Here is a 12,508-nt window from a genome sequence, read left to right on the forward strand (position 1 = left end):
CATAGGAAACAAATGGCATACATCTCGTTTGCCAGCGTGCACAACACTCCTCATTCCCGCTCGTGCACTCTGCAGATACCCCTGATGCCAGGCTTATGTTTACGCTAGGTTTATGCTAGCCTGCATAGTAACATGCAATGTTTTACCATGCAGGCTAGTGTTATGCCACGTACACACGACCGGTTTTTCCGTCAGAATAAACTCTGATGCTTTTTTCGACGGAGTTCTGCTGAAACAGACTTGCCTACACACGATCACACCAAAGTCCAATCGTTTAGAACGCGATGACGTACGATGGGACTAGAAAAAGGAAGTTCAAAAGCCAGTAGCCAATAGCTGCCCTTGCGTTGTTTTTGGTCTGTCTGAATAGCATACAGAAGAACGTTTTTCCCGATAGGAATTGATTCCGTCGGAAAGATTTAAAACGTTCTATTTCTAGGTCCGTCAGAATTTTTGAAAGAAAAAGCCTGATGAAGCCCACACACGATCGGAATATCCAATGGAATGATTCCGTCTGACCTTGTCTGAAAGTCCGGTTGTGTGTACGCAGCATAAGTGTTTGCTTTGGCAGGGAGTTATGTGTTGCACATTTCAACTCCCCTAACTGTTTGTGTTTTTTGTTTTTTTACTTTTCTTACTGATGTCTTTGCACAGCCGTACAGTGCATTGTACTGCAATGCGATGACCTGTGGTTCCATCCAGTGGGCTGCAGTGTCATAAACATAGGTTTCTCAGTACAACTGTAAACACACACACACGTAATCTGTCTCTCTATTAGTGCTCTGCAATCTCCTGCTAGGAGGAATACAATGATTTTTATACCTGGAACTTTTGCAGGTTATGGTTTTTAACTACTTTCTAGACTGAACCTCCTTCCTACCAAGGCCATTTTTCAGATTTTAACGCTGTCACACTTTGAGGCTCAGTTCACACCTAAACCGGCCACGGATCGCACGGCAACGCTGTTCGTCCCTGTTCTCTCTTTCAGGGACGAATCAGGGCAGAATCTTTGCCTGAATTCGGCCCTGAAACCGAGCCAAAGGTGCACAGTGTTTCTGTGCAGTGCGCTCCACAGCCGCAACAGAGATATGTGAACCGGCTCCATAGGGAGCCAGTCACATTCTCCTGCTATGCGAATTAGATGTGGAGAAAGCCGCATCTAATTTGCATAGGTGTGAACCTGGCCTGAATCACAATTACTCAGTTCTGCAACATTGTACCCAAAATATATATATATATATATATATATATATATATATATATATATATATATATATATATATATATATATATATATATATATATATATATATATATATATATATATATATATATATATATAATTTATTGTGGAGAGGTGACTCCAGGTCACGGTGTGTATTAGAACCTTCAGCCTGGTTTTTGCAAAGACAGGCATGATTGCACACCTGTGGGCTGGGTTTAGAAGAGAGCTCAGGACTCACACTTGGGAACAGCTCCACCCTACAGGCAGGTGGCCTGGTGTAGGAGTCGGGGGGGCTTTCAGGTGGAGACGGCTCCACGAAAGAGAGACAGGCGGTCTCTAGGAGTCTGAGCATGTATGTCTGCAGGAGGCAGATGTGGCCTGCGACCAAGCAGCACGCAGCTTAGGGTAGGGTGACCAGACGTACCCGGTTTCTGGGGACAGTCCCCTTATTGAGTACACTGTCCCCAGACAAAATCTGTCCCCGGATTCAGGGGCAGCGCCTATACCCATTGCTGACAGCCTAGCCCTAGCAGGACATGCAGCAATGTGAATATCTATACAGCATAGCAGGGGTGGAGGGGCAAGCCAGGGCGTATATGGCCACAAGTGAGTGGAGCTGTCAAATCGGAGCTCTGATGTTGGGAATGGGCGGGGCCGATATGCGGAGTCCGGCCCCCTTTGTCAAACAACCTGTGCATAGACAAAAAGCTGGCATTTATACATTGGTGGGCAGGGAGGAAGGTGGCAGGGGGCGGGACCAATTGTAACTACTGTATGTGTACCAGCGGCGGTGTATAATTCAGGTTTATCATGCACCGCTGTGGGAGCACATACAGTAGTTACAATTAGTCCCGCCCCCTGCCACCTTCCTCCCCACCCACCAATGTATAAACACTGTTTGTAAGTGCAGGGTTATCATCCCTGCCCATCCCCAACATCAGAGGTTGGACTTTACAGCTCCACTCACTCTCACTGCTCAGGTCACTGCCTTAGGACACCAGAACGAGGGGGCAGTACAATTAGAAACCCTGGGGGTGTGTTTGGACATAAGCATCTCCATCCAGCATCCTTCCCTGGGGAGCTACTGACCTTCCCCTACAGAGCAACACATATAGAGAGACCACCTGTACCTACCAATCACTGCACCCGGGGCATAACAAATCCTCAAGAGCGGAAGGCAGATCCAGGATGGTGGAGCAGCACTGCCTCAGAATTACCGGAGACACAACTTCTGAAGGGAGCAGCAGGTTTGCTCACTCTTTTATCAGCACTCCATCTCAACTATCTGCAGAGTGTTCACGATCTCTGGAGCACACACAAACTGCATACCTTGGCATCTCCTTCCCCCTCAGACACTGTGAGTAAAGCCTCGTACACACGATTGGATTGTTGGCCAAGACAGCTTCAGACTTTTGTCCAAAGGGTGTCTTGCTTACTAACGGTACAGAATTGTCGGCCAACAAACACGAACGTAGTGACGTACCATATGGAATTTCAGCTCTTGAGCGCCACCCTTTGGGCACCTTATGCTAATGTCGTGTTTGGGGAGCATTGATTCCGATCATGCGTGTTTGTACTTTAAATTTTTGTGTGACGGACTTGTGTACAGACGATACGAAAATCTGACAACAGACCGCTATCCGCCGAAAATTTACTAGCCTGCCATCCAACATTTGTTGGCCAAAAGTTGGACAACAATTGTCTGAAGGAGCATACTAACGGTTGGATTTTAGGCAAACAGTCTGTCATCGCACAATCCCCTGTCAACAATTGGATCGTGTGTACGAGGCTTTAGGTTACTCAGTTACCTACAACTGCTTTCTCTGTTAACTAATGATGTACCAAAAAAGTCCTGGCTGCAGTTCACACTTATGGCACTTCTCATAGATGATAATATGCTTTGGTTCACACTGTGCAGGCTGGTTGTGGGTCCAGGAATCACATCTGTTCCTGCAACTAAAAGCGCCCCCCCCATATCTCAGCCCATATGAGCTTGTGGCAACCGCAGGAAAATCACATGGTCAAAAAGACCATGTTTTTTTCCTGCCACTGTGTTTGTTTTTAAAAGGGTGCAGGCATTTTTTTTGTAGAGAACAGGCACAGCAGCCCATTCAAATGAATGGGCTATCCTGTCCACACAAGTGTGAACCAGGGCTAAAGGAGATGTATGGCCGAAGCTTATTTGACTGTACCTCTCCTATGGATCACAGGTGTGAAGTTTGTTCTGCACTCCTGTGACCCAGATTCAGCCAACAGCGGGCTGAAGTCCGCTGTCAGCTGATATCACAGAGCTGGTACAGACTCTAGGAAGATCACAAGATTAAAGTCGGGTTCCACCCAGATGCCTAACCACCATTAAGAACCTGAGCTCCCACCGCTCCACAGCCCAGCAAACCAGTGAGCATTGCAGGGACAGTCACAGCTCTCTGCTCAGAGCAGAGGGGAGTGATCAGCTGTGTTTGATCATTCAGTTCTCAGTGTGGAGCCAGCGGGGGACAGATGCAGTATCCGAGTGATGCCACATCCATCTACGTATGTATGTTTTGGGGTTTTTTTTTTATTATTATTTCTGAACTTTTTTTAAAATCCAAATCTTCAGCCACTTATTGGGTATTTGTATTTTTAAAATACCAGTCTTTCATTCCCTACCACTCTCCTACCTACTTTCATTGCACCCTCTCTCCTACCGGGCGCAACATGGACATTTTAGTTTGCCTCACCATCCATTACATAGCAGGCAGGTGGAAGAAGGAAGGGGCAGGGCCAGATCTAGCCTGTCAGTGGTATGGGCTGAAAGCCGGAGGACATGTCACAGAAGCCCCCATTGCATGCATGATCTACTGATCGCGGGTGCAATGCTTTCCAGGCCCCTGGTGGAAAAAATAAATGCAAATTTTTTTCTGCAAAAACCTGTGCATTTATTAATAGCAGATAAGGAGATGGATGAGGCTGCTTCTTTGCAGAGAGGCAGCAGAGTCCACAAATTAGATGTCTATGCTGTCTGGGCTTTGGGAGGACTCAACTGAAATCTGGGATCTGGGGGGGAAGGGGACTCAGCACTCTGTACAACACACTCCTAAACCTTGCACTATGTACGTAATACACTCCTGGACCTTGCACCCTACCCTGCACGTAGCATCCTCCTGCACCACGCACATAGCTTTCTCCTGCACCCTGCACGTAGCATTCTCCTGCACCCTGCATCAAGTGTACACTTTATTATGATTATATATAGGGGGGTTTCACCACTATTTTCACATTGCAGCTCTGCAATATTTCTTACGTTTAGCAGAGAGGGTGACACCATCACTACTATAATACACTGGTTGATTTGCATCTCTGTTATTATTATTGTATGTAGGGGGTTTCACCATTATTTGCACATTGAAGCTCTGTAATTTCTCAAATATTTTTGCAGAGGGGGTGACACAATCACTACTATATTGCAATACATTGGTTGATTTGCACTGGATATTATTTTATAGGTTTTACCATTGCACTTATAAGTCCATTTGTAGAATTGTATAAAGGAAGTGTAGGGTTGTGCTGAATTTGTTAGCTTTTTTTGCTGTTATAAGGAGGCCAGGATCACCATTGTACGATTGTACGCCGTGAAGAAACTTCCACTTGCTGACCATGCCCACTTGCTGGTCACAACCACTTTTTGCCATACACACAGGTAGCACACCCCATCCTTCCCTCCAAGTTTTTATCTATCTTATATTCTTAACATTTGGTAGTCATATCCCCAAAAATCCTAAGAAGTATCATATATTTTTTTTTTTTATCTCATTGACAAAATGTTAGAAATAACATATACATCATACAATCATACCACATACACTGCATATATCATTTGAGGAAAATATGCTTATAAAATAGATTACCATTCGCCAATAAAAAAAAAAAAAAAAAAAAGGGAGTTTGACTAAGTAAGAGTGAATGAGCCAGGAGGCTGAAGTTTTCTGTTATACAATGATGGTGGAAGCCCCTGCGAGGGAAGACTTTCTGTGAAGTTTGTTTTGTTTAAATAAAATTGGGCTGCAACGCCCTTAAAAAATATTCTGGACAGCAGCCCCAGATCCTACACAATAGAAATATGTGTATTCTAGAAAGTTTAACAATCAGCAGATAAAGATACTCCAAAAACCTGGTGTTAACGCTTCAGTCATCCCGGCACCATGGTTGTTGTGGTGTCAGGATGATTGAAGAGCATTATTTCTATTATTACATTGTAATATAAAATTAAATCATTCAACTCACCATAATGCCGAATCAGTCGGATCCCTGAGCGTGTCACCTGCCACGTCGCCTGCCACCAGCAGAGTCTGTCCTTGCATCGGGTGCCCCCGGCAGAGTCTGTCCTTGCATCGGGTGCCCCCGGCAGAGTCTGTCTTTGCATCGGGTGCCCCCGGCAGAGTCTGTCTTTGCATCGGGTGCCCCCGGCAGAGTCTGTCCTTGCATCAGGTGCCCCCGGCAGAGTCTGTCCTTGCATCAGGTGCCCCCGGCAGAGTCTGTCCTTGCATCAGGTGCCCCCGGCAGAGTCTGTCCTTGCATCAGGTGCCCCCGGCAGAGTCTGTCCTTGCATCAGGTGCCCCCGGCAGAGTCTGTCCTTGCATCAGGTGCCCCCGGCAGAGTCTGTCCTTGCATCAGGTGCCCCCGGCAGAGTCTGTCCTTGCATCAGGTGCCCCCGGCAGAGTCTGTCCTTGCATCAGGTGCCCCCGGCAGAGTCTGTCCTTGCATCAGGTGCCCCCGGCAGAGTCTGTCCTTGCATCAGGTGCCCCCGGCAGAGTCTGTGTAGACCCCCTCCATCAGTGCACCCCCACTCTATTAGTACAGCCACCCCCCCTCAGTGCAGACCCCCCTCAATGCAGCCCCCCCCGCTCAGTGCAGGAGCGGCCGGTGTGTTCTGACGAGAAAGTTCCCCTCGGCATGTAAGGACCCCCTGTAGTGCGCAGGCACAGCGCTTGCAGCAGTACGGGGCTGGGGAATTTCTCGGCAAGACACGGCGCCATCGCCGTGTCTTCTGCTTCAGTGGAGAGGGGAGGGGCCGTGCAGCTAGCCCATTGGCTGCACGGATCGAGCCCCCTTCCTCTCTCCACTTACTCAACACTAGGGGGAAGATAGAGCGGCAGTGCCGGCCGCCATTTTGCTGGAGCCAGCTGCTCCAAAAAAAAAAAAAAAAAAAAACATTCCCGATTTTCCTTATGGAAAATCCCGATTCGGGACAGCCTCCAATCGGGACGAGGGTCCCAAAATCGGGATTGTCCCGGGAAAATCGGGACTGTTGTCAACTATGGATGTGTCTACTGTGAGGGTTATTATTGTATGCTATAACTACACAGATATTAAAGCTGATACTCTGAACTACATTCCAGCAATCTTTGTATGGATTATATATCGTTTGTGACTTTCTTGGTTTTTATCCACTTACATTCTGTATTCTTCTGTTTTGTATTATATCCTTTTGCTATTTAAATGTATATCTATTTACTTTTTATATTTTTATTTGATTTGCAAGTAGTTTATTGCACTTTGTTTTTTATTTTTTGGTGTTTGTAGTTAACCAGTTTATCTGGTGTCCGTAGCAGCAACTACCTGTAATAAGATTACATTACAAAGCTTATTGCGCTTTGTGGTTTGAACTACGCTATATAGGATTTAACAGACGTACTATTTATGTCCCTAAATATTGCAGTGATCATTTATGATTTGACCATGCCTCTTAGACCACAACCATAAGGCCTTAAGGGATAAAAGCTGCCGACTTGGTATTCCTTTACACAAGCGTGAGTTTTGGAAAATATTTCACCAAAGATGACACTCCTAATCCTGTGGATTGCTGTAATTTGATTTAAAGGTCTGTGTAGATGTCTGGGAAAAGGATAAAACCACAAGAATGGGAGTGCAAGCATGGGAATACTGGAGTTGTAACATGCCTTGTACCAAACCCTTATGCTAAAAAAATACTGTGCACATGAAATGGCAATATAAATTCGTCATTAATCTACTACTAGTCTACTACGTTGTTAATTTTAGTTTTCCATGACCATCAAATGATCCCGGATGGTCTGTAGAAGTCCTTGCATACATATCACAATATAATGTGTTTTTTGTTATTATTTTTATTTTTTTTATTAGGAAAATGCTCCGAACAGGCACAAGAAGAAAATTTTTAAGAGACCTATATTCTGGATAGCCTTCATATTTGTACTGTTTCTACTTGTAATAATTATCAGTCTTGTCGTTTATTCACGTAAGTAAACATGCAATTTATTTTTATTTTTTTGGGTTTTTTTTATGCCATATATATCTTAAACTGGCCACACATCAGTTAGATTTTCATTGAAAGTAGTCTTTTAAGATCAGGAAAATTTAACACTACCTGTCTATCTAATTTATATCCAGTCAGGTAGTATCTCACATTACCTATTGGTAAATTTAGCTGATCTGCTAATGTGAAGAAAATCTGTTTTAAGGTAGTGTTGTTACAAAAACACACTGCAGCTCTCTGTAGAATCTAATTTGGAATCATCACATGTTTGTAATGGAAAGGGACAACCTAAAGAACCCATTCAATTTATATCCAGTTAGGCAGTCCCGTAAACGATATAGTTGTCGATCGATCATTATATTGAGCTTTGTCCATCCTGAAAACAGTTGCTCGAGGCTACTATTAAACAAGACTGGTGTCTGTTAAGTTGGCTATTTAATAGTAGAATTTTCATTTTAAGGACCTTTCATTTCAATTTTCTAATTGTTAGTGGGGTCAAATCAATGTTTTGTTTTTGACCACAATGACTAGACATCTTAAATGAGCAAGATGAAAATGTTTTTTTCTAAAAACAAATTTTTAACAGTGAATGGTTTCTGTTCTAAAATCGTATTAGTATTTTTGAATGACATCTAGTCCTTGAATCTGCAAAGAATGTTTGTACGATTGTGATGTATAATCAATACCAGGTTGGATACTACTGATCTATTCTTATTGTACCTGTCACCTTTATAAAGAGTGGAATTGGATCCATCTACAGTTAGCACCCATTGGGGTAGACGGATCAAAGGACACTATACAAATGTAGCGCTGGTAGATTTCTAATCTACTGCTGATAGGTAAATTTAGTGGGTTATCTGTTCATTCATAGTCAGATTTGCCTCTGTTCCAGCTCGGCTGAGTTGCATGTAATTTCGCACTGTGCCTGTGGGTGTCGTTGTTACTATGGGCCAGTGTTGGAAAGGCAACACATTGAAGTGTATGAGTGCTCCTCTGTCCCGGGGATAACTCGGTGGAGGAGGTCCTCCGAGTTGCATCCTGGGAGAGGGTATTTATGGTACAGACGCCATGTTTTGAGGTCATTTTCCGTCCACTTGCTGGCCCTCCTGGCCGACAGGTATGCGCTAAGAGTACTACCTCGTGGTACTACCTTGTGGTCCTCCGATCGGGAGGCCCACGTCGCTGTGGTGTGTGGGTGGGCCCAGAAGCCTGTCTGAGGCCTACCACAGCGGCAGAGGAACGGTCCTGAGCTGTCTATCCTGAGTGAAGAAGCTGGACAACTGAGAAGATCCCAGGGGAGGACCCGTCATGGAAGGATCATGCAGAGTGCTGGTCTGGAGAGGGGCCTGGTGACTCAGTTGGAGGACGTATCCTAAAGTAATCCTACCGCATAGTACTGCCGGGTTGGCTTAAAGGTTCTAGTGCTGTGTTTGCTATTCACCATAAACCATTACATCCTGTGGCACAGGATCGTATGGGTTTTGCCCCAATCAAGTCTGTGGCAGAGCCTTTTGTTCGTGCTGCGTACTGGCTGCTAGGTTGGTGAGAGAAACCTATCCAGGCGGGCAAAGATTTAATTCTGCAGAGAGAGTGTAATCGGCTACAAGCTTTCGATTTCTAAAGTTACATAAAGCACATTAAGAAAAGGTATTTGAGCTTCCCTGCAACTTTCCTTCTACCTCTTTCCTGCTACTTCCTGTAACTCAAGTTTATGAAAGCATTGGAAAAGATACTCAAGTGTCCGGTGCCTGCATTGTATGATGGTAAACTCAACGGGACCGTAGACCCGGTTCTAATAAAATAAAGGTAGCGAAGGTGACGGTAACAGCCCACTTTAAACCAGCAGCTCCACCGAGAGTTATTGCTACACAAACTTATTTCACTGCAAGATCTTGTACTATACAACGGTTTACTATTTTACTTATAAATTTATGGTTGTTTGTTGTTAAGTAATGTTAACCATAACATACTTACTGTAACTAAGAATGTTCACACTCCTTTGGATTGCTCTATATAAAGCTAATAAAAATGTAAAGTTAAAAAAAAAAGAATGTTTGTACGATTGTATGAATATTCATACAGATATTTGTGCAAGAATCTACTAGTGTTTTAGCCAGCTTTGCTCATTCTTTAAAATTAAATTAAGATAAATGTTAGTCTTGTTTATAATAAAATATTGAATATATGCTTTTTGACAGCTTTTTATAAAAGTTTTTTTTATACAGTAACAAACAACAACAACAAAAAAATGCATACAAGGCCATTACAAGACAGAAGTGCAAATATGTAAAACACTCTTTAAATTACAGAGATTGTACTGAGCTGAGTAAGAAACAGAGGAGTGAAAAGTAAGAAACCAAAGAGTACATTTTGGGAAAAAAAAAGAAGAAAAAGGAAAAATCATATATATTTGCTTTGAAGTTATTTTGGGGTTGGTTTGCTAAAGGAGTTTATAATGTTCACCTAGCAAAGTAAACATTTTGAAAAGTGTGTGTGTGTGTGTGTGTGTGTGTGTGTATATACACTATATTACCAAAAGTATTGGGACGTCTGTCTTTACACGCACATATACTTTAATAGCATCCAAGTCTTAGTATGTAGGGCTCATTATTGAGTTGGCCCACCCTTTGCAGCTATAACAGCTTCAACTCTTCTGGGAAGGCTATCCACAAGGTTTAGGAATGTATCTATGGGAATGAAAAAGGAAATATCCCCTGTGGGGTTTTCTAGGCAGCAAGAAATTATGAAAATGGTAAGCTGTAACTTGAAAAGGTTTTTATTTTGTAGAACTTTAATGGCAACATGATCACAGGGAATGACCATGATTGTTAAAATAAGAGCTGTGCTACAGGAGATAACACAAATGAAGCTGGCATAAAATTATACAATGTTCAAGCGCTATAATAGGATAATAATACTGACGCGTTTCGACCCCGTTGGGTCATCTTCAGAGGATTCAGGCGCTGTAACAAGATTTGCATATTGAAATTCATGGATATGAAAATGCTTTCACTCCCCATTCGTTTTTCCTATTCCCCTTTTACCCACCCCCCCTCCTTCCCGTTCATTCTTTCCAACCCCCTCCCTCTCCCCCCCTTTTTTTTTTTTTTTTGTCCTTTCCCTTTTATCCCCCCCAGTCAGTCCGTTCCCTCACATGTTTTCCTCGCATTCGCCTCTTTCCCCACATTTCTACATTCCCACTCTACTTTGCCACTTATCTCACGGCAATTATATAGACACCACCATTCACTGATTACTTACTCTGATATACTGACATCTACATGCAGTCATATCTACTTTTCTTTAATCCCCTTTTTTACCATCACCACTGTGGGAATTTCCGCACACTGCTGACCCCAATAAGTACAGACAACATTAAATAAATGATAAACAGAGTTATTTTTAAAAATAAAAAAGTGATAATGATACATATATTTCCACCCATGCTAAATATAATGCACTGATGGTACTGTTGTCTGTTGTTTGATGATCTGACTGCAGGTCCTGCTCGCTCACCCCCACGCCCCTCCCTGGTCTTGGGAAATATCCACTTGGTGTGACTCCTTGTAAGACACGCATGGGCGATTAGTCTCCCTCCCCCTGTTGACATGGTGAACGGCCTGGGACCCCTGCCGGGACCCGGTGGGGGAGACTTTGGAGAATTTTAGGCTAAGGAGAAACTGTTCAAATGCAATGTGATTGGTAATTATACTGTTAAAAACCTATATTTAGTACATTTTAATTTTTATGGTCATATCCATGAATTTCAATACGCAAATCTTGTTACAGCGCCTGAATCCTCTGAAAATGACCCAATGGGGTCGAAACGCGGCAGGATTATTATCCTATTATAGCGCTTGAACATTGTATAATTTTATGCCAGCTTAATTTGTTATCTCCTGTAGCACAGCTCTTATTTTAACCATCATGGTCATTCCCTGTGATCATGTTGCCATTAAAGTTCTACAAAATAAAAACCTTTTCAAGTTACAGGTTACCATTTTAATAATTTCTTGCTGCCTAGAAAACACCACGGGGGATATTTCCTTTTTCTTTTTGACAATAATCGGGGTGTGCAGCACTTTATATCTTCTCAGCATGTGTCCTTCCCCTGTATCTATGGGAATGTTTGACCATTCTTCCAGAAGTGTATTTATGAGGTCAGCCACTGGAGAGGGCCTGGTTTACAGTCTCTGCTCTAATTCGTCCCAAAGGTGTTCTATCAGGTTGAGATCAGGAGTGTGTGTGTGTGTGTGTGTGTGTGTGTGTGTGTGTGTGTTATTTTTAATTTTAGATTTTATTATTGCATACAAACCTTTGCTAATAAAAAGAAATAGCGCTTTAAAATTGTGACAGCTGCATGCAATAAGGCCCGGTTCACACTAGTGCTGTTCACATCACATGCGATGTCTGTGCAATGTGATTTCAGCCATACAAACTGTATGGCTGAAATCACATCTCATTTGCACCAAAATGGTGCAGGACCCTTTTTTTGGTCCACACTGGAATCGGATCGCATGGGTGTTCACACCTATGCAATTCAATTTCTGCACCCTTTTACAGTTCGCACTACGATCTGCGAACCGATCTGGGGGTGTCGTTAACTTCACATTGACACCCGCAGTGGTTCGCAGATCTCAATGTGAACCACTGTGCAATTCAGGTGCGATGCGGGAAGCAGCACTGTATTCGCAGGGTTCTTGCATCACACTAGTGTGAACCGCCACTCAATGTTGATATACTCCAAAATACCTCTGATCACTATATGAATTGCAGCGCTAACAATAAAATAAAGTTTTATTTTTATATATATATATATATATATATATATATATATATACTATAATGCCAATAAATAAATCAAATAGTCCACAAATGTGAAGGATCACACATGAACATTGGTGCACAGTTGCGGATTCATTCTGGTAAAGGAACTTCACACACATTTGGATGAGACTGTATTCTAAAACATTTTGTATACTCATTTTTTATAATGTTTTTCAAGCAGT

General features: G+C 43.0%; 1 protein-coding gene across 1 annotated transcript in view; it reads left to right on the forward strand.

Annotated features, from left to right (window-relative positions):
* Positions 1–12,508, forward strand: part of LG02H3orf52 (linkage group 02 C3orf52 homolog) — a 41,348-nt gene that overhangs the window by 9,558 nt on the left and 19,282 nt on the right. The window contains exon 2 of the mRNA XM_073616053.1: positions 7,367–7,481. Within this exon, the coding sequence (XP_073472154.1) occupies positions 7,367–7,481 (115 nt within the window). The remainder of the gene's footprint in view (positions 1–7,366; positions 7,482–12,508) is intronic.

Source organism: Aquarana catesbeiana, linkage group LG02 (assembly GCF_042186555.1).
Source record: "Aquarana catesbeiana isolate 2022-GZ linkage group LG02, ASM4218655v1, whole genome shotgun sequence".
In the NCBI taxonomy this organism is placed as follows: domain Eukaryota; kingdom Metazoa; phylum Chordata; class Amphibia; order Anura; family Ranidae; genus Aquarana; species Aquarana catesbeiana.